Here is a 21,188-nt window from a genome sequence, read left to right on the forward strand (position 1 = left end):
CCCCGGGACCCGTAATTTATGCACATCTCCTATCGCGATGGTGACGAACTACTCTGTAGTTAGTATTCCATCCCCAGAATGGTGGTCGACAGAAAAAAAATGGCAGACCTGACGACCTCCCTCGGAATATAGTATAGCATATAAATTGATTGCCATCCCCATCTTTTCTTCGACAGGAAAATCGCCCTGCACACGCGTCACCATGGTGTCTCGATTCACATGCGTCTCTTCCTTCGACAGGCCACCACCACCGTCGCCGCCGTGACCGTCACCGCGTCGCCGGCCGTGTACGCACTGCGGCCACGTCGACCGTTCGACCCTCCTGGTTCCACGCATCCTCCGAAATTACTCCCGATCACCCCGCGCCGAGATCAGCTCGCGGCGCTCCGACAGAGCGCCGCATCCCGCGACGCAGCGTACGACCTCCTTGTCATCGGCGGCGGCGCGACTGGCACCGGCATCGCGCTGGACGCGGCCACACGCGGGCTGAAAGTCGCGCTGATCGAGCGCGACGACTTCGCCAGCGGCACTAGCAGCAAGAGCACCAAGCTGGTGCACGGCGGCGTGCGCTACCTCGAGAAGGCTATCAAGGAGCTCGACTACGAGCAGTACAAGCTGGTGTGCTTAGCGCTCCGCGAGCGACGGTACTTTTTAGACATAGCGCCGCATCTGTCCCAGGCGCTGCCGCTGCTGCTGCCCATCCGGCGTTGGTGGGAGGCACCGTATTTGTGGACCGGGACGAAGCTATACGATCTGCTGGCGGGTGCCGCAAGTATCAATGGACGATTACTTCAGGACTGAAAAGCCATAAGCTTTCAACTTGGAAAGAACCACAAACGGACTCGTTCCCACAAGGCTCCCTAGAGTGTCTTTTACAAATTCCACAGGGCGGTAACTACCAAAACCTCACAGATACCGAAGCATTGAATGCCATGCTCGAATGTATAGAAGCATGCACTGGCAAGTATAATTATACGATACAATCTGATGGCGCATTGTTGATACAGCCGTACGAGAATCGGCAACTCAACTACAGTAGAGGATCATCGGACGTTCAACTCGAATACTGTACAGACAGAGTAGGTTGGAGATTTTGGACAGTGACAAGCTGTAACAGTGACTACGAGGATGATCTGCAAGGCAGCTTATCACTTGATACTAGTGCATATGGTTATCTAAGCGAGCATATGCCACTGATGAGAGAGACTATGTCAATGGGCAATAGTACAAATGTGTTTGGTAACTATTCACGAATCGAGAAGAGAACCGGTTATTATGACTTACTACTTAGACGATGGTGGCAATGGATGCGTGAATCATGATTACATATCCAGCTATACAGATGATTGTATCAGCAAAGATGAACCCATATTACTCGGTCAAAGTATGTAGTACTAGCCGATACTTCAGACTCAAGGCCTGGATATACCCACATCATGATTGCACAACGAACTTCAGGAAGTTAACAATGGCTCCAAAGCATTGTTCAACTTGTCAAGATAGGAAGACGTATTCATGGTGGGGATATTACGAAGTGAATGAGTCGAGTTGTGCGGAAGAGGATTTCTACAATTCTTGGAGAGATTACGTTGTGGCGTACGCAGCATTGTGGTGTTTTGGTGCTATAGCTCCAGGGACCTATGGCTCAAGCAATGGTAGTCCTCCACCCTGAGGATAAGGTGATGGGTTGAATCAGCGTGTACGGGAGGTAGATAGGAGTGTATGAATGTGAAATTTAATGAAAAATCGATAGGGGGGATTAACGGTATAGGATATGAAGACGACACATTGTTAGAAGGAGAAATTTGTGCAAAAGATTATAATAGTGATGGTGACACTGCAACCGAAGTCGACACTGTAATATTAAGTCAAACGCATGTAACTGGCAGAGTAAGACAGCATGTAACAAATGACGAGGATAGCGGGGATGCGATGGATATTGATGCTGAGGAAAGAAGTGTGAAAAAATTGATAGCGCGATAGTGTAAGGCACAGTGAAAGTTAAGTTCGACTAGAACTTATTTGAAAGGGGTTGTTGGATATCCGTAGTTTGATTGCTTAATCAACTATCGTATCCAAGGTAATTATGATCTCTATATATACTGTGTAAACGTATGATTTGTGTCTAATCCTCAACAAGAAGTGATTCTTCACATAAGGTTACTCTAAATCTCTCATGTGAAGATAGTCTACTCAACTTAGGTAAAATCCCTCAGACTATTCTTCTTTTAGGAGGATCAGCTCATATGTCATACGTAATTGTGAGACAATCTCATAAGAAAATTGCTCATGTGTCATACGACAACCCTTGATGAAGTAACGTGAGCAGGACTATAACGTCAAGTTTCTCGTTGGGTACGGGCTATTATCCTTAGTAACGATAATACCTTTGATCGTACCTGAGTGACGTGTGCATAAGCAATATTTAGCTTTGGTGGCTGAGCTCATAAGACCACTTCCGCACTTCGCACTCTTACTATCAACTCTCATGACGTGTCCTTCTCCTTTTAGTATTACTCCATATACCTTAGCATGAACTTTATAGCTTACACATTTTACTTAGCTTATTCTGAAGTTATAGTTGCTTTTTCAACAGAAGTGAACGTGATAAAGACCATGTAAAGACACGTGGAGAGCGCAAAGCTTTTATTTTCTATAAACAAAGAAAATGTACAGAAGAACTCGTTAAGGAAAAAGAAAAGGAAAGAAAGAGAAAAAGGAGAAACACAAGCAGATAAAGGAAACCAACGGCCAGTTGCCCGGACGACTGCAGGCCGCGACAATCGGGCATAGCCCGTGACAATATTACCTTCCCTGCTGCACAAAGATAGTGGAGTGTCGAATAACGAATAATTATTCGTATTCGCAGCTTATTCTGCGAATAAAATTAGCGAATATTATTCGCACTGTTTTGAATTGCGAATACGAATAACGAATATAGCGGATATCTGCGAATATTCGCATTCGCGAACAGCCCTATGATCAGATTTACAATTAAGAAATACGAAATAAATAAAAACTGCTTCTAAGGATTTGTAGATTTGTAGTACCGTACTATTAAAAGGAGTAGTCCCCCCACCATTTGGGGATATTCCCTTTATGAGTGTTCCGCCACTCAAACAACCAGCTTCCGTCACCATCAGTATTTGCGACACTAATGACAGCATCGTCAAAGTACCGATCGACGTCGGACACATACCTTAAATGCGCCTGTACTTATTGTAGCAGCAGGGGATTCACTACTAAGGCTGTGGACGACATTACTGCGTTCCTCGAAAAATTACCGTGTAAAACTGGTTGCTCCTTATGACTGTCATTCCGCAACAGCAAATCAATCCCTCCCTCGATAATAATTTACTTAATAACTTTATTTATGTGTTTTGCTCGTGGATATTGACTAATCGAGATTGCCTTATCCGTATCCGATCCGTATTTGCCTGAGGGATATCCGCGGATATATCCCTGACGCAGCATAGCGCTAAGCAAACTTGCGAACGACGTGCGGCTCTGCGGAGTAAATGACTGCGCCGACGCCGATCGCCATGGGATTGGTTCATGATATACGAATACGAGACAAATAATGTTGATGGGTCTGTGCTTTGTGTCGGAGGTCGGAACAAACAAGCTCCGAGTCCATTTGAGATAGAGTAGACAGTCCAGGCTTTACAGCGATATTTCTTTGTGACGGGCCATGCCTCGCCTTTGAATAGAGACGGTTTCCCCGATTATACATACTTGGGTGTACGTATTTTTTATTTATTGGATCCTCAAAAGCTCCCCGTCGATCTTGAGTTCGGCGGTAAATGAAAGTTGAAGGTGGATATGTTTCGTCACTTGTGTATCAATGGAGAAACAAGCAATGCTACAGTTGCCGACTTTCGTCAACAATAATGTCAGCACTCAGCACATGGCCCCGTCACGGCTTGGCACAGCTGACAACCCAAACCGCATTCGTCGGCTACTAGGCATTGGAAACACATATATATTGCGGCATTCGCTGTCCGTCTTCTGCTGTCGTTCCCTTTCAGCTCTCGTGTTGTGAATTGCAGAACAATTCGTCCCGTCAACATGGTCAATATCAAAGCTGTCCGCGAATCTAATTCCCGTCTTAAGTCGGAACCATCCGGCATGGTCGCTCTGTTCGTCGGCGCCACAAGTGGAATAGGCAAAGGCTCAATCATGCAGTTTGCCAAATACGCGAATGCTCCCAAAGTCTACATTGTCGGCCGTTCTAAAACAGCTGCAACGGCACTTCTCAACGAGCTTGACAGACTCAATCCTCAGGGCACTTTTGTCTTCATCGAAACTGAAATCTCCTTGATCAAGAATGCGGATGATGTCTGTGACCAAATCGCAGCCCAAGAGCGCAAACTGGATCTCGCATTCCTTTCGCCAGGCTTTTTGTCCGGGGCAGGAAGACAAGGTATATCGACAAGACTGTTCTGTTCTGGTGGTAGTAAGCTATTGATTAACATCCCCTAGAAACCTCTGAAGGAATTGACGCCTTCTGCGCCCTCAGCTACTACGTTCGTCTCCGGCTAATCTACAAACTGATTCCACTCCTTTCCGCCTCACCCAATCCCCGGGTCATTTCTATCTTGGCCGGAGGCGATGAGCACGCCATCGACGTCGACGATCTCGAAGTGCGAAAGGGCTACTCTTTACGGAAAGCAGTGTATACATGCACAACTCAAACTACGCTTGCGTTTGAAGAGCTGGCAAAGTCTTCTCCCTCAATCGCCTTCTGCCACGTACATCCGGGATTCGTTGCTACAGAAATAGTGAATAAATTCGCGCACACCGCCAAGGGCATGTGGACCTTGCCAGCAATGTTGGCGAGATGGACTCTCATTCCTTTATTGCCACTGTTTGGCAGATCGATTGAAAACGCGGGTGAATGGAGCGTGTTTGTTGCCACGAGCGCGAAGTATCCGCCGGCAAAGCCGAAGGAGAAGGTTGTCGGCGTTTCTCTGCCAAAGGGGACCACGATAGCGACAAGCACTGTTGTAGCGGACGGCCAAGGCAACGGTGTTTACAGGTTAGACAATTACGGTGAGACCGTCAAGAATGAGCGCGATACTATCCTGGAGAATTACAGGGCGAATCAAGTGGGGAAGAAAATTTGGGAGGAAACAATATCCGTGTGGGAACGCGCTACTAGAGCGTCGTAAGTCGTAAATGAAGGGGGAGATAATTTCTAATTAAACGGACGCGGAGATGGCGTGAAGGTATCCGGGATCACGTAGAAATAGCTGCAGAGAAGTCTAAGACGGAGATCCCTAATGACGGATCATACAATAATAGATACATATAACTGGCTCTACATCTCCAATCTCAAACAATTCCGACCGATAAGCAAGAGTGCCTAGAACTCTCCAAACCCGTTGTAACCACGCCGTTCGATATCGTCGCGCAGCTCGACATGGACAATGCGATGAATACTTTTGCCTTGCTCGATCTCTTTGGCCAGCTGATCTATTCTGGCCGTGTAGTGTATACCCCTAAATGACCGCCAGATTGGTTCGCCGTGCTCGAATATCTCGTCCATTTCCTCCAACGTTCGCTGCTTTGTTTCTGGTATTAAAAACAAGACAAAAAAGGAAGAAGCCACATTGATGGCCCCATAGATTATAAATAGGCGCCAAGCTATTACCCGGTAAAGTAGTGGCATCAGGAGCGAGACCGTGAAGCTAGTGGCCCAGTTTGTTGCAGTCGAGAATGCGACGGCTTTGGTTCGGACGCGCAATGGAATGATTTCAGGTGGATAGACCCACTCTATAGGGCCCCACGACATGGCAAACGCGGCAGAGGCCAGATACGCGCTGGCCTGGACACAACGAGTTGCAGCCGGATTACCAATGATCACCCACGTGAACGGCAGATTCTGCGCCTGGGTCGGCTGGCCATGGCGTCCTGATACGCCTCCCATTACGAACATCCAGAAAGCGATTACGATCGAACCAATGAGCAGCGACGAGCGACGGCCCCAATGATCGGTCCAGATTATTGTCGGAATGGTTGCGACAATAAATATAATGTACAAAATAGACGAGATCAAGAGTGTGTTGGAGGTTCCGGCAGATTCGAGAATGTAGACAACGAAGTATAAGACCACGTTGATGCCGGTCAACTGCGACAAACCCTGGACAGCTATGCCTAGAAACAAACGCCGGCGCAATTTCTTACTAAACAATTCGCGGTAACTGTTGGCATCTTGCTCGCGTTCAAGACGGATCTGTTCTTCAATTTCTTTGTATTCAGCAAGCACGAGCGGATCGTTGATATCACGGTTCGGAGTGCGGAGATACGCGAGCACATGCAGTACTTCGTCCCACTTGTCTTTACTTGCCAGCCATCTCGGCGATCGGGGGAGGAAGAAGAGGCCGATAAACAGAAATATCGCGGGCACAGCCTGGATGGCCCATGGTAGCCTGAACACGGCCTGGGAATTAAGGAACGAACATCCATACTCGATCAAATACTGGATAAGAATTCCCCAGGAAATAGCAAAATGCAAAAGGGAAACAACCCGACCACGTATCTTCCGAGGCGCAATCTCGGACTGGTAGATCGGCACGAGGGAAGATGTAATGCCTATGCAGAGGCCAGATATAATACGGCCGGCAATTAGCATGCCGACGCTGGTGGATGAAGCTTGCACCCTGCTAATTGTTAGCAGGTATGAACACAGGAGATTATGGGTCGAAGTTGACTACCCTGCGCCAATGCACCACAAGACGGTGCCCACCTGGATGGCTTCTTTTCGCGATAACCTGCAACCATTAACAATGAATATTCCATCATAGTTCAAGTAACACTGCGTACCAATCACCGAGAACTGAGGAGAATAATGCGCCGACAAACGAGCCGGCGGCGATGGCGCCCGTAATAGCGCCTTGTCGTGTTCCGAGAGGGTTGCCATAGTAGCTTTTATATTCCTGCGTACCGATAACTCCGGACATGGACGACACATCAAAGCCATATATCACACCAGCAAGTGCAACGAAAGCGGATATGGTGTAGATGTTGAGTATGCGGACCATGGTGGCCGTAACTGCCACAGCACACGGTCCGCAGTGACGCGACGAGTTACAGCTGAATCGACTGCAGCTGTTATTGACCTTGTAATGCTGAATGAGTGTCCGGTCCGTGGAATCAAACTAGATTACCTGTCATGTTCTCAACGCCTGATTTTCGAATTGTTGGAGGGGAAGGTAATGGGGAGATAAAATTGAGTTGTTGTAGTTTTTTGTTGTCAATTTTGGCTGTTCCAAACTACTGTCGACGCATTTTGTAGGATGGGCCACATGGTGTCATTATTCAGGTTAGCGGGGGCCATGTGGTTGCTTAAGTCAGGCGCGCTGCCGCGTTACAGAATCGTGCGGGGGGGCAGGTGACCGGTGATGATCGGCAATCGACAGAACGAAGCAAGCCATCGAAAATCTGCGTCGGGGCAGCAATTTAGTCTCCAAAAAAGCAATTGCAGCCTTGCGTAACGCGCAACTGTCAGTCTAGGCGCCCGGTTCCCCCCACTCATGCTACCAAGGAATAATACAAAGATAACGTGGGGATAGTTTTGGCAAGTTGTTACCCCTAACCCAAACCTTGACAGGCCGGTTTTGGAGTTTGAAGTCCCACACTTATTTCCTACTTATTTCCTACTTAAATCCCACTTCAGTTTTCACTTATTTGTCACGTGAATTTCCTGGGTTAGGTTCCCACCGCACAAAAAACCCTAAAAACCTAAAAAAGGAACGTTTCCTTGGCACGTGCCACACTACATTTACCCTTGTTTGACGGGTTGACGCGTCAAATCCTCCATTCCTGCGGCTTTGTCGGCGTGGAAGTTGGTTCCGAGGGGTGTCGAAGGTGTTCCAAGGGGTGTGGAAGGTGTTCCGAGGGGTGTGGAAGTGGGTTGAAGTACGCTGTAGAGGGGGGAAAATTAATAAGTAGAAAATAAGTGGGTTTGACCTACTTATTTTTTTTGTGTGGGCAATTATTTTGTAATTAAAATAAGTGACGTGGCGTTTGGATTACCTCAACTATTTTCCACTTATTTTCCACTTATTTTATAATTGGGAATCCAAACGCACCCTAAGTTGCACTAAGTACTGACAAATCAGGGTCTCTTACTTCGTCGCATCCTGTGAAGTAAATGCACATATAGTCCAACAGCAGATTATCCTATAAGCTTGCTCAACTGACAGCTCCAGATCATCTACGAGAAGGAAGCGGCTGACATAATTGACCAAACTTGAGCTTTTTGGATTGATGGATTCATTAGGAGAAAGGGTCCGCAGGGGTGGTTTGATTCAGGATAGAGATACTGCCTGGCTGCATCCTTCCCGCTGGTGTGATCAAACGCTCGAAAGTACCGGTATGTATTGCTTGACTATTGCTTGTAATATACATTATTGACTATCATGGCTAGCTTATGTCACGGGGGCCATATTCTATGATGGTCACATTTAAGGAGGTCATTGTCCCCTCTTGGTATGATTTACTGAGTTATAATTCGAAATTCAACGATTATGACTGCCACTGTTGGAATCGCAGGTATCACAGGCAAATTCGGCCACTCCTTGGCTTCGAGACTCCCCACGCACTCCGAGGTTGCCGTTCGGGATTATTGTTATAATGCCGGAAGGATTCCCTCCTCATTAAGCGCATCACCAAGGGTAGAAATAGTCGAACGGGGTGCGTTTGACATGGAGGCTGTGCGATCGTTCGTCAGAGGCTGCCATGTCGTTATTTGCTCCTATCTTGGCGACGATAGACTCATGATTGGCGGACAAAAGTTTTTGATCGATGCCTGCGAGGAGAACGGTGTTCCCCGATATATAGCTAGCGATTGGTCGCTCGATTATACCAAGTTGGAATTCGGTCAGCTTTTTGTCAAGGACCCTATGAAACACGGCATATCTCGAAACAAAAAAGTTGGTCAAAGGTGTCCACATTCTGGTCGGAGGATTCATGGACGCTATCTTCAGTCCTCTCTTCAGTGTGTGGGATCCAGCGCCTCATCCGCGCTCAAACCACCGCAAACTACCCAAGCGGCATTGTATTTGAGCATTATCTTCGTTCAAGCCTGCTGCATTTGAACATTATTCTTGGCACTCTACTGTTCCTTGTCAGTATCAACGCACATGAATCCCGTATTACATATTATTTATTCTCCTGAGCACTCTTGTCTCTTCATTTTCATTTTTGTGCTTTTATTATGTCTAGCCGTCGTCGGGACCCAAGCGTGATTGATACCCTTGCCCTGAACTAGTCTGATTGACTGACCTTACAGGCAGCAAAAAGAGAGAGTCGGTCGAGTCTGTGTAGAGTAGATACCCTTACCTCAGTCGGTCAGTCGGTCCTTGTCTATAGTAGTGAACCCGGACTGAGCCAGGTTCGGCCCTAACCCCAAGCCGTGCGGCTCGTTAGTTAGCACTAGAGGGTCAATCGGTCATGGATCACGGCCAGAACTTGCGGTTCCATGTGCACATAGGTGCTCGAGCAGCATTATAATAGCGCGCAGAGACGATATTGCAGATTTTCTTTGAATAAATATATTTACGTTTGAAAGTTTCCCCTGCTCAGGTAACCCTCGACGTGTGCAGCTGCTCGAGACACCTCGGTCTTTTGTTCAAGAACTTCTAGCCCAGCGGCGTTTGCCTCAGCACCATCAAACAAGATAGCAATTTCCTTTAACGTAGGGCCCTTGGTCTCAACAAATATGTAATGCTGCGAATTACAACTCTTTGTGATTGATTTGCTATGCCACTGAGCGGATCTCGCCTAAATACCTCGATAAAGGCCGAATCCAATGACTCAAACTAATTGTGCCCACGGTAGGGATAAGGTCCGAACGACTGATTGGGCCCAATCTCTATGATAGCATCGTGGAATCGTTAAAGGTCAATGGTAAGAGAAAATGGGGAACTCTTCCATTCAGGAGTGTGATATCAGCGGCTAACTTCTCATATTTATGGCCACGACGGTTACTGATCGACAACCACGGAATACACAAGTCCGCCATCAGGTTTCTTAACTAACTCGCCTGATTCGTCATCCCCGGCATTACGAGTCTGGTCAACAATGGACCTCAATCGTTCACGAGCTCGCCTCTGCAATGGTTGGCCAGTTCTCTGCGTCCCCCTTCCTCAATCCACTGTTGAAGGAATTATGAGGCCTTAGCATGCAACGACGACTGACAAGTATATATTGTCACCGCTGAACTTTTGGAAGAATATTCGACACGCGGATAACTGCTATAGTTCTTGTGCCAGTAAGTGCATTTCGTGGCCATATACCCTTCGTCGCCATAGCGCTTACGTGCCTCCTCTGCCAGGGCTAGATAACAAATTGAAAGGGAGACGGACATCGAGCCTTTGTTCCGGTTCGTTCGCGATCAGAAAGTCGAGAGCATTCTGGTATGGCTTCTTCTCGGAAAACTAAGATCCATCTTCGAAGTCGCTGACTCTCGTAATTTTATTGGAGGAAATGCATTTCTCTGTGATATTTTCTCGTGCTCTTTGGCTGAGATCGACAGGTCATTGTCGAAGGTAGTCGCGCGGGGCCGGCTCCTACGAACACGTGTCATCGTGATCCGTTACAGGAGGTGCCGCTCGAACCGTGGATGCTGTTCACCGATATAAATACTCATGATATATTGTGCCGAAGAAGATACAGAACGACGGACTGGAGTAGGAAGTCGCGATTCGGATTTAGCTTGTTCCTGAGTGCGAACTGCGGCCGTAGTTCCCAGCGCGGTCACATATCCATCCTTCAGCCGCATTTAATGTTGTGTCTTCGGAACAACGTCACAGTACAAGCCCGCCTGTTATTGCCACGACAAGTGGAAATGGAAACAGCGGCAGGATTCACAGTAGTTGAACGAGCCGATCACAACTGAAGCAGCGAGCGCGGCTATAGATTAGCAACCCGGCACTGACAGCCCTTATGTGTCAGAGTCATGACCCAATTAAGACAGCTCGTTTTAGTAAATAATTTAACAGGTTCATACTCTTGCTTAATGCTTATATCATTAACGGTAGTGAACCAGTTCTACGATGATGCTCGCTGGAAGTGATCCGGCTGGACGAAGGGACTTATGGTGCCCTGAGGATGTCAATGAGTTATGGGCTTTGTGTCGTCGTACTTGGTAGCCTGGTTTAGGGCTGGGCCCGGGCGGGGGCGCACTAGCCAAATTGTGTATGGGCGAATTACGACGTGCGAAGCTTCGCATGCACCAATTCTACTGTGTGGAGTGGCCCTCGCAATGACGAAGATCGAAGATTTTCCAATATGGTTCCCTCGGTGACAGCTGACAAGACATGACCACTAGGGCTAGGGAAATAATAGCGACAACTCAGGCAGGGTAAGTCAAGGCCGCATCAGCGCAGCGTAAGAACAAGAAAATGAAAAGATGGTGGCTAGGGCTAGTAGATAGCACTCATTCTGAAACTTGTATCATACCAGTAATGACGCAACCTGTGACGTAACGAGAATATGACGCCAAGTATCGGGTAGTGCTGTTGACGATACGATATCGGCGAAGTTTTACGCTACGAATACGATATACGAAAATAAATAAGTCTGCCGATATTTATACTATATCGGCTAATACCTACACCTGCTGATATTATTCGTAATTTTATCGGCAAGATTTTGACACTGACGATATCGTATAGACCGACATCGGCAAACAAATCGGCAACAGCCCTAGTATCGGGAATCTCCCAGCATCCGATCTGCAAGTTAAGGTTAATAATTATTATTTTATTTTCAACAGCTAGCATGTAGTGAAAAAATAAACGAAAGCAACGTTCTGCTTACGGGACTACCACCCTCATATCCAGCGTAACTCCGGGGGGTTAGGCCCTGAGCGGCTGACGAAGCGGGGGGCTTCAACCGGGCAGCTCGGCCGGGATGTAAGGTTTCATGTCGATAACATGGAGTAATTCTCTGCCTATTCTTCGGCAATCGAGCTTCAGTGGAATTGATCAGCCGCTTCGGTGTTGGGGCGCAGTCTCCGTCGATCAGAATACCAAATCCGGAGATTAACTGACTGCCGCCTACTTGGAGCGGGCTTGTTAGATATACGGGGCGTATGTTTGACAGAGCTGCAACCGGACAGCCGCTTGAGCTGAGAAACATTATGCTATTTGGTATCGGCTGGGCACCCATTTTGTCCCGGCACAAGTAGCTTACTTACAAACCCGGGAAGCTGGATGGCTGTGTATACGGCGTTCGCCTCGGATGAAAATGGAATCCCGAAAAGATGTAATTAACGCTGATTCGTACCGTCAATGACGATTCTAGCGTGTCTGCGCCATCAAAAGTCTGTCTGTCACTCTGGACTTTGCCTGTCAACCCCCCTCAGCAGACCTGTGTGCTGGGATTCGTCCGCTCATCAAGGTCCGCGTCATACAGCTCACTCGGACAGCCACATTGATCGAATCTGGATTAGATGGGTGCCAATACTTGGGATACGAATCTTAATCGAGGGATAGATTCAATGTTGCAAACGCACGTGTCGTATATAAGCACTGAGTAAGAGCCGGTGCTGAACGTATAAAGGTGGGCCGATTATCCAGCAAGTCTGCTTTTTGTCAGTTAAGAATAATCCTTACCAAGCTTGGTGGTTCTCCAATCCAACTACTTTATTGACGTCGAAGTAAGTATATAACGGGCTTTCATCTTCTATATCGCTAAGTCCTTTCAATAGTCTTATTGTCTTATAAGTCCTCCACTATTATCCGACACTAGCTATAAGCTACCCATTATGTATATGAGCCGCAAGGTTAATGGCTGCAGCATGCTTGCCGTGGTTACCATGTGCATCGGGGTACTGCACAGATCGGTAGAGGCTGTGACGGAAGTGCTGCCATTTGCTTGTGAAACCACAGACGGCAGTCCTCTGATGTCGGACTGTGTACAGATTGTCAGGGACTACATTTGTGTCGAGAACGGCTGCTTGAATCCTCCAACCTTTAACGGCAACGGCGGCGGATCAGATTGCACTACCTTGGCATGGACTCGCGGAACCTGCGCCATCGCGGTTTGTGGAGCTATTGGAGGACTCGATCATGGAACTATTGGTGCTGTACTAGCAGGCATTTTGTCCTCTTGCACAGACGGAACAAGAGTAGGCGGCAAGACCGACATACTAGGCTTCTTCGACCAGACACAAACGATTGAACTGATTCACTCTGGAACACCAGGGAAGAGGAGCATTCAAGAGCGGGTCCGCCAGCGTGACACCGTCGCTGCCAGAGATGTCGTAAATGGCGCGCAGCAGTATCCGGTACCCAACACAGGATACACACTGGAGCTCATAGGCAGCCGGAATCCAGGAGAAGTGCTTACCACTGCCGAAGCGGACTCATTGACGAACAACTGGCTAGGTGCTCTTGGCCAGCAGCCATGGAACGCAAGGACTGTACACGGTTCGACACAGTCCGGCTGGGAGGGCTTCGCTGATTTGACGTACTATGTCAATCCTACCGATAACTATCTAGGCGACTTTGCCCCGGATGAGCCAAGGCTTATAGCGCAGGCCGTACAGGATATGAGGAACAATCTCGGTAATCCAGGGTGGTTTGCAGTATCACTCTACTCAGCCGACGCGTGGCTCGGTGTATTTAACCTTCAAATGACCGACTTTGCCTAGGGCTTATTGTGGCTATAAGGTGTTTGTTGTGCCTAGTTTTGACGAAGCGGGAATAGCTCGTAAGATGCTCTAGGATCAGAAGTTACAAGAATGCAACTATTGCCTACTCCATCTCGTCCACTATCCTGCAGTCGAATTTGCTGCGTTCGGGAGTTCACCCTGTTGTTTTGGTGCTCACATTCTACTTCACCGACATACGTCATATTCGCGAGACGCAACAGAACTCAGCCTGATAGTGATCTGGTAATATTTGACTCATAGCTGCCAGTCCAACCTCTGGATGATAACGCTTTGATCTTCGAAATGACGGTGTAGTTCGCTCTAGAATAATGTCAGCGCTGCTAAACCTGCAAATATGGCCTGGCACTAGCTGCTCAGCCTCCATCTGGCATTTGCTCGGCTTCCTTGCTATAATTGACTAATAATAACAGGCACTAGTGTAGTTGGCTAAGCCCAAGCTATCGCGAACACTAACCTTCGGAGGCGCTTTATTACCCAGTTTCAGGAAGAGATTTAAAGATGGGAGTAGACACATTCTGCTCTTTATAGACATGTACAAGATGACTGTCGACATTCTAAGTTTCAATCCGCTATTTAATGGTACCACGGGAATGGAGAAGCTGGAAGTTTGCGATCTCTTGGTGGTGGATGCGACCGATGACAGGCCTCGTTAATTCTTGTCAGGGTTTGGCACCTGACTTCTTGAGGCTGCATGCCCTGCATTTGTTGTCTGCCGCTGTCCCTGTCCTTGGCTTAATTTATGCGGCTTTCCTTGTATTTTTGGTGCGCTTTGCCTTTGTCTTGGATTTGCTTGGTTCTTGAGGTTCTGGTTCTTTCTTGCAGAATATGGCAGGTGATGGATTTACCAAAGGCCTAGAAGGAAAATAATTCGAACGATTTATTAACTCGTTATGTATGGGAATCTAAGACAGATGGACTGAGATGGCGCTACTCAACGATCATAGGCTAATGGGTAGTGTGGAAATGGATAGCCCACGATCGTAGAGCCTACAATGTTCCGGCGTAGGGTGTAGAAAATTCTGGATCATATGATTGCGCTTAGGATTGCGAATGGGCTGTTCAGCGGAATATCTCGAAGTGTTGCAGGTCGCAATATCTTCAACTATAATTAAATCCTAGGTATATATTGTAGTAAAGCAACCTTTTGCTGCAATAATAAACAAATTCGCCAAGGTTGGTGTACATCTTTTATTTTCTAGGTCTGACGTCTTGGTAGCAACGGTAAAGAGCGGTTCAGCCTGAGTGGCCATATATTCCAGGAGACCAAGGGATGCTCTGTAGAGCTTTGGTGATGACCAGACTGTTATGGCGGCAGGCCACACGGTCCCCGATCCCGACCTCTGGCTATCTATGCCTGCCTATCATTCTCCCGCTTTATTAGCGAGTGTCATATTAATCACTGAAACGGAATGGCCGCCTTGGCGCCAGCATTCCAAGAAGAATTCTTATCAAAAGTTGGCTCGTCGGAGAGAAGGGACTGCCATTCTTAGGGCCTACACGCACAAATTCCGTTTATTTTGGAGCTGCCCGCCCTTTGTAAGTGGCAGTCCTAGAATAAGGGGAATCATGGGGCAATTACCGACTATACCCTTTTTGGAATCATGGTACCAGCGGGTACTGAATGACGATAGGATCCATGTGGGCGAATTTGTTCGGGAGAAATACTCTTTATCGGTTTCGCACGTACCGATTTTAGATGTCGCGGATGATTTCCTCAGAATAATCTACGTACACTGAGCCAATGCACAAGCCGTAATGCAGAGCTTACCGGAGAGATGTAGGGTGCTTGAGATCTAATCGAGGTCTTTCTTCTCAACTGTCTCCATGGAATTACGTGGTGACTATATACATGAAAGAGACACGTAATTCTACGCCGGCAGACACGTGGGCCAGATGAGACCTCACCGTCCGTCCAGCCTTGGGCCTGTCTGATCGTGAGCGATCGTGAACGATCGTGAGCCAAATCTACGCCCCAGCGGGCCGGACGGCAACATCACGATTGACGATCTTCAACAGATCTCTACGTCATAATACTTGAAACTAGCGATGGTTAGTTGACGGGCTGGCTGGACCTTACCAATTGAGTGCGTAGTACAGTGAGAGTCGTATGATTGGAGCCACATTGACTATCCTGGTTAGAGTTTAGTGTACTCCTGACCCAGGGGCACTGTCAAGGAACGCATCCCTGACTGTGATACGCCTGAGGCGTGCGGCTCCGAGCCGCACGCACGCCGCATCATCGTTCTCGGACGGTCAGTCTTCCTTCGTTAACTTCGTGCTTGGCTCCGTTTTCCGTTCCGTTCCGTTATCGGCTCCGTCTTACGTATCATTCTTCATAATGTTCCTCCGTTTCTGAGCTTCTGTGCGTTGGTCATCAGGGTTCGGAGCAGCTACAAGGACGATTTGGGTACGTGATTACCCGTCTTTCGTTCTTCGTTTCTGTTTCGGGTCTCCTTCGGGTCGCCTTCGGGCTATATGATGACATGTATGCACAGTTGGTATTGATTGTTGTACATGAACGCCGATGGCAAGAGCTGGAAGAGACGGGTATAAAAGAGATCGTTCCAGCTGCTGCGCCAATCGGGTAATATATTCTAACATACTCTATCTTTAGCTTTTTGCTGTCCAAATTAGTAGTGCCTGATCTGTACGACCTCAGATCCTTAATGCTATGTACTTACCGCACCATCGTTCCTCAGGCGACGGCCGGTACACGATGATCAAGATGACTTGCTAGCGACTACCTGCAGAGTAATGCCGTAAGGGGACATGACGACGGAATATGATGTATATTATATTCCACGCTAGAGCCGTATGCTAGTATATCCCTACTCTAAAGAGGTTAGTGATGGCTGTAATTTCATACGTACTGTTATATTCATCAGTACATGCAAATTTACTATTTAAGATTAGCCGCAGAAACAAATGCCGCCATTCAGAAGAGAGGGGTATTGGGTCTTGTAGGCATTGAGCATACATAAATAGTCCTTGTCAGTCCTTCTTGGACACGCAACGAACGTCTAATAAATATCCTACGGATCTTCAGCAACCCTTTCCAATTTTGACCATTCTCCCAAAAGCGTCCACGCTTTTCAACCCTCTGTACTTTTACAGCGAAAATAGGCGCCTTACAGTCATAGAGTGGGAAGATTTTCCGGCAATATCCGGTTCAATATTCTGTCTTCTGGTCATATTATAGTTACATTATCAGAACACATTCTTGTCCCTGACTTCTTGCATTGCTCGTGCCTTGTGGCACGTACTATAACGAGCACCGGCGAGAGCGGACTGGAATAGATATAAATATACAAAGTTATATTAACGCAAATAAAAGGCTTTGTACTTGGGAATCCGGAGGCTTTGCACTTGCCTTCTATATAGCCGGCCATAGCAAGAAACGATAGAACACAACAAGCCACGAGACATAAGAAAAGAACGCACAAGAAGTCAAACGTTCCACAGGATATTCCCCGTACGGCCCTGTATTAGAGAGCAAAACCGATTATTTCGTCGACTACTTATTCGAGACATGGATTGTACAAGACGCTGACAAAAATTGACGGCAAGTGGTGAGCGCTGAGCAACTTGACGTTGGGAGCAAAAACTAGCCGATAATCCTGACCGCCAGGTATATCTGGGCCGTACAGTGTTACGATAAGTAAATCCTACGGATTCGCAGAATGAATAGAGTAAAGATGGATCATCGATTGAAGGTAATAGGCTCACGAGTCTTATACCAGGGAGTGTAATAAAGTAAGGGTGATCGATTGACGAGGAGTCAACTAAATAGCGATGAAGAATATGGTGTACGAGCCGTTAGGTTTGAGGATTTGCGTTTGCAATCCGTATAAATTGGTGAAAGTTATAAAATTTATTGTAAGAAAAAAAGGACAGACAAAGGATTGAGACAATTTCATAAGAAAACCAATATCAAAATACGAGTACCTAGAGGATTTCAGGTACTGCTAGCTCTTTGATTTTCCCTGTAATTCTCCCGCTCTGTCGGTCCTATCCCATACCCTGCGTCAACATCTTCCCCCAAAAAATGACTTTTCAAATATCTCATAGCGGCAGCAATCACCACATCCGCTTCCGTCACTTCAGTTGGTCTCAGCATTGCTTTAGACAAGGCCTCCCTCGCCAGGAATTATTGTGCCGTTGTCGATAGCAGCGGCGTGTCCACGAGCAACCATACCATAGACGGGGTAATACTGATTGAGCCACGGAAGCACTTCCTTCGAGCCGGGAGTGTTGCGCCAGTCGCGCATGAGGTCACAGACGATGCTGAACAGACTGACGAGTTTCACGCCTGCCGCCTCCATCCGCATGTTGGAGACGTCACGAATTAGCTCGGTGGTGGTGCCGGACGCTTCGACGTTGGCCCAAACACTGTATCCTTCAGCCCGCAGAGAGAGAGCCAGGAATGTCGTGCCTTTAAGCAGAGATCTCTGGTTAGCGGATTGAAGCTCAATCTTAAGAACATTCAAAAATTCACTCACAGACATCAGTCGTGATTCCGGCAACGATAATTTGGCTTTTGCCAGCGGCGCGAACGGCCTTGCGGAATTCTGCGTTGTCCCAGGCATCTACCTCTCCCTGTCGCTCGATGAGGGGCGCGTCAGGGTACATTTCCAGAATTTCCTTCGGAAGAGGACCATTGGGACCTGATAACCAAGTGTGTAAGCTTCATGTCGAGTTTGCGCAGTGCAAGCTGGACAAAGTCGCAGTGACAATGAAAGATGTTGGTGTTGCTTTCTCACCTTGTTGAGCCGACGTGGTCAGGACGACAGGCAGGTCAAACAACTGCCCAAGAGCTGCGTGTGCAATCAAGTTGTTGTAGTAGAGAGTCGGGTCCCAATCTCGAGCTAGGTTGTAGAGCCCCACTTGGAGATCAAGCACAAGGAGGAGCTACAGTGTCATTAGTACACAATTTCTACGGAAATGAGCGCAACTTACGGTATCATTCTTGTCCAAGCGCTCAAAAGGAACGCCTGCTGCCGCATATTAGTCTGTCTGGGCTTGTAAAATCCTTGGAGGTTGAATCTGCATACCATGGTTTCGAGCACAAACACCACTGACTATGGTCAAGGCTGCAGTTAGGATAGCAAGGAAGGATTTCATGATTGCTTCAGGTTTGACGTCCAATTGTGAATTGTTTGTTGCTCTTGTCAAGTACTCCTGGGGGATCAGTGGCCTTTAAATACACTACAGTTCTCTCTCGACATTAAGATTGCGGTATATTACAATATTTGTTTACATCACTGCACACCTCTACCCACGTCCTTCTTATTTGTCGGACGCCTCGGACGCCGTGGAGCTAAGCCTCAGGGACTGCCAAATTATTCGGCAACTGCCGGTCTCGACTGTCTGGCCGGCAATTGTCGGAACTAGCCCGTAACAGGTATATGCCGAACATTGCCGGACTGGGGAATATTGAGACTCTAACCTTTAAGTCATATTGAGCCGCTGACCGTCGTGCGCCACTGTCCTCGCTTAACCCCGCTCTGAACACAAATCATGGGATTCATGGCTCGGAGTACTGGGCGGCGGCAACATTTAGAGTTTGTCTAGTAATGAGCCGCGCAGGTAAGGGTTGTAATAAGATTGGAGCTTGGATTCACAGTGGTCCGAAAACCAAATTATGGGCGACAATAATTACAGGTCAGCCCAGCCCAGCCCAGCGTAGTAAATACTCAGGGCAAGCCTTAGCCCCGATGCCAGCGACAACAAAGATATCGTCGCAGGATTCTGAGTAGAGTCAAGAGCAGTAGTGATGCGAGCAATGGTCGGTTGCTGTGCGTTGCTACAACTGTGTAGGTAGAGATTGAACAATAGGACCTAGTCCACAAAATTAATAAAAGTTTTAGAAGTTATTTCGTGCCTCTATGGTTGGAGCACAAGGTTTTGGTGATAATTTCGGTGTAAGGGCAAGGAGCAGGCGGGCGACAAAGCGCCGGCGCGCAAGGGGTCGGCAAGCTTCGGCAGCGATCGAGATCGTAGCTTGGCTGGGCTATCTGCAATAACCCGTTTGCATGGCCAAGCCCCACACAAATTCCGGGAGGGTCCGGATGGGGCCTATTCCCCGGTAGGCAATCTTCGATCAAAGGTAGCATGTCCTGTGAGAGGAGATAAACCGTTAGCTCCGTCAGGACAGTGGAACAATTGGTCCACGGAGAAAGATTGTATGGATAACACGACCTGCAACGCCGGAACCGAGTAGGTGGGCAGCGCGTACACAATAACCATGCAAAAATGCAAATAGCTTTCGAAGTAGTTCAGGTTTTCACGTTTCAGGACCGGCGCTAACAGCAAGCAAACGTCAGGGTGCCTTCCCGGAGACCATTGGGAGCTGGATAGCTGCTCAAAATAATTCAGACGCTCAAAGAAAATTTCAGAACCTTTTTGAAGGAGATTTCATGGGGAGTAAGCCGATCATTCCTCTTTGGGACTAGTTTAAAGTATTGAGGTGAAGACTACTGCATAGCCACAAAGCTTCTCGCAGCTTCTCGATCGGTTAATTTCGTCCTGCAGCAAATATGACGCCTTTCCAAATGCACTCACATAACCCACATAACCAGGCGTACATCATTCCACATTTCCTCAAAGACTCCTTCATCATACTCTTCTTCATTTCCGTTATCTACCGTCGCCGCAATTTCATTCGTGTTCTGCTCCTGCGAATATTGTGCAGCCATCTCCTGAATTTACTCCTGGTTCACTAACTTTGGGCATCGACGATTATGACAAGTTTCGTGGGAGGATATGTTGAAAATTGAGGATATCGTGATGCGAATTAAACGTAGGGATCGGCACGGATACACGGATAACGGATATATCCGTGGATATGCGTCGCGGATACGGATACGGATATATCCGTGGATATGCGTCGCGGATACGGATACGGATAGAGAATATGCGGATATGGATACGGATACGGATAAGGTAATATTGATTAGTCATATCCGCGGATATATCCATGGATATCCACGGATATCCACGGATGCGAGTAACAAATACAAATGTGTAAAATAATAATACTGGGAGAGTTTAAGTGAGTTGCGATTTGCGAAATATTCAGTTGTATAGGGAACGGAAGTCCATGAATCCAGAATTTGGTGCGCGCTTGGCTGTGAGCGGAGGGAAGCTTGAATCAGAACACGGATCTGATTAGTCGCAACTGCTTATATACTGGGTTAGGGTTTGTGTCCGTTATTGAATGCTGGATATATAGCGATTTGCAGCCCAATTGAGTGATCAATATAGTCAGTCGTATCGTAGGATCATCCTCTTTCCATAGTCCTGGGCTCCAAACCAAAAACGACTGAGCAGAAGCCCCTTCAAGGTCACGTGAGTCGTATCCGTGGATATTACCGATTTCCGTGGATACTGCGGATACGGATACGGATAAAGCCAATATGGATACGGATACGGATATAGATATTTTACGCGGATACGGATACGGATACGGATAAGGAAAAATTAGCCTGGATATTATCCGTGCCGA

At 47.5% G+C, this 21,188-nt stretch overlaps 6 protein-coding genes across 6 annotated transcripts; 4 read left to right on the plus strand and 2 right to left on the minus strand.

The window, feature by feature from the left end:
* Nucleotides 1-40: 40 nt before the first annotated feature.
* POJ06DRAFT_223327 (uncharacterized protein) lies at nucleotides 41-801 on the plus strand (the record flags this gene model as incomplete). Its single annotated transcript, XM_056185676.1, has 1 exon — nucleotides 41-801. The coding sequence occupies exon 1, from the start codon at nucleotides 220-222 to the stop codon at nucleotides 799-801; it is 582 nt and encodes a 193-aa protein (XP_056043012.1). The 5' UTR covers nucleotides 41-219.
* Nucleotides 802-4,068: 3,267 nt separating this feature from the next.
* Nucleotides 4,069-5,320, plus strand: POJ06DRAFT_223331 (uncharacterized protein; the record flags this gene model as incomplete). The annotated part of the gene is made up of 2 exons (XM_056185677.1): nucleotides 4,069-4,423; nucleotides 4,483-5,320. The coding sequence occupies 2 exons, from the start codon at nucleotides 4,069-4,071 to the stop codon at nucleotides 5,169-5,171; spliced, it is 1,044 nt and encodes a 347-aa protein (XP_056043013.1). The 3' UTR covers nucleotides 5,172-5,320.
* POJ06DRAFT_253927 (general substrate transporter) lies at nucleotides 5,321-7,139 on the minus strand. Its single transcript, XM_056187696.1, has 3 exons — nucleotides 6,826-7,139; nucleotides 6,717-6,773; nucleotides 5,321-6,662 (listed from the first exon to the last, which is right to left on the minus strand). The coding sequence occupies exons 1-3, from the start codon at nucleotides 7,041-7,043 to the stop codon at nucleotides 5,366-5,368; spliced, it is 1,572 nt and encodes a 523-aa protein (XP_056043014.1). The 5' UTR covers nucleotides 7,044-7,139; the 3' UTR covers nucleotides 5,321-5,365.
* A 1,091-nt stretch (nucleotides 7,140-8,230) lies between these two features.
* On the plus strand, nucleotides 8,231-9,180 carry POJ06DRAFT_112745 (uncharacterized protein). The gene has a single exon (XM_056184101.1). It carries the CDS (start codon nucleotides 8,532-8,534, stop codon nucleotides 9,099-9,101), a length of 570 nt encoding a protein of 189 aa, XP_056043015.1. The 5' UTR covers nucleotides 8,231-8,531; the 3' UTR covers nucleotides 9,102-9,180.
* A 3,245-nt stretch (nucleotides 9,181-12,425) lies between these two features.
* On the plus strand, nucleotides 12,426-13,663 carry POJ06DRAFT_275904 (uncharacterized protein; the record flags this gene model as incomplete). Its single annotated transcript, XM_056189666.1, has 1 exon — nucleotides 12,426-13,663. Exon 1 carries the CDS (start codon nucleotides 12,776-12,778, stop codon nucleotides 13,661-13,663), a length of 888 nt encoding a protein of 295 aa, XP_056043016.1. The 5' UTR covers nucleotides 12,426-12,775.
* A 3,774-nt stretch (nucleotides 13,664-17,437) lies between these two features.
* POJ06DRAFT_253934 (Isochorismatase-like protein) lies at nucleotides 17,438-19,176 on the minus strand. The gene is made up of 5 exons (XM_056187697.1): nucleotides 18,736-19,176; nucleotides 18,641-18,675; nucleotides 18,445-18,592; nucleotides 18,184-18,348; nucleotides 17,438-18,116 (listed from the first exon to the last, which is right to left on the minus strand). Exons 1-5 carry the CDS (start codon nucleotides 18,803-18,805, stop codon nucleotides 17,806-17,808), a joined length of 729 nt encoding a protein of 242 aa, XP_056043017.1. The 5' UTR covers nucleotides 18,806-19,176; the 3' UTR covers nucleotides 17,438-17,805.
* Nucleotides 19,177-21,188: the final 2,012 nt, after the last annotated feature.

Source organism: Lipomyces tetrasporus (assembly GCF_029532465.1).
Source record: "Lipomyces tetrasporus strain NRRL Y-64009 chromosome Unknown POJ06scaffold_6, whole genome shotgun sequence".
Classification (NCBI taxonomy): domain Eukaryota; kingdom Fungi; phylum Ascomycota; class Lipomycetes; order Lipomycetales; family Lipomycetaceae; genus Lipomyces; species Lipomyces tetrasporus.

Excerpts from the sequence above, each read along its gene's own strand:
- POJ06DRAFT_253927 (XM_056187696.1), bottom strand. The coding sequence starts at position 7,043 with ATGGTCCGCATACTCAACATCTACACCATATCCGCTTTCGTTGCACTT. Across the intron at positions 6,774-6,825 it reads TCCTCAGTTCTCGGTGATTG|GTTATCGCGAAAAGAAGCCA; the intron begins GTACGCAGTGTT and ends TAATGGTTGCAG. Across the intron at positions 6,663-6,716 it reads TTGTGGTGCATTGGCGCAGG|GGTGCAAGCTTCATCCACCA; the intron begins GTAGTCAACTTC and ends AACAATTAGCAG.
- POJ06DRAFT_253934 (XM_056187697.1), bottom strand. The coding sequence starts at position 18,805 with ATGAAATCCTTCCTTGCTATCCTAACTGCAGCCTTGACCATAGTCAGT. Across the intron at positions 18,676-18,735 it reads TGTTTGTGCTCGAAACCATG|GCGTTCCTTTTGAGCGCTTG; the intron begins GTATGCAGATTC and ends ATGCGGCAGCAG. Across the intron at positions 18,349-18,444 it reads GACCACGTCGGCTCAACAAG|GTCCCAATGGTCCTCTTCCG; the intron begins GTGAGAAAGCAA and ends CTTGGTTATCAG.
- POJ06DRAFT_112745 (XM_056184101.1), top strand. The coding sequence starts at position 8,532 with ATGACTGCCACTGTTGGAATCGCAGGTATCACAGGCAAATTCGGCCAC.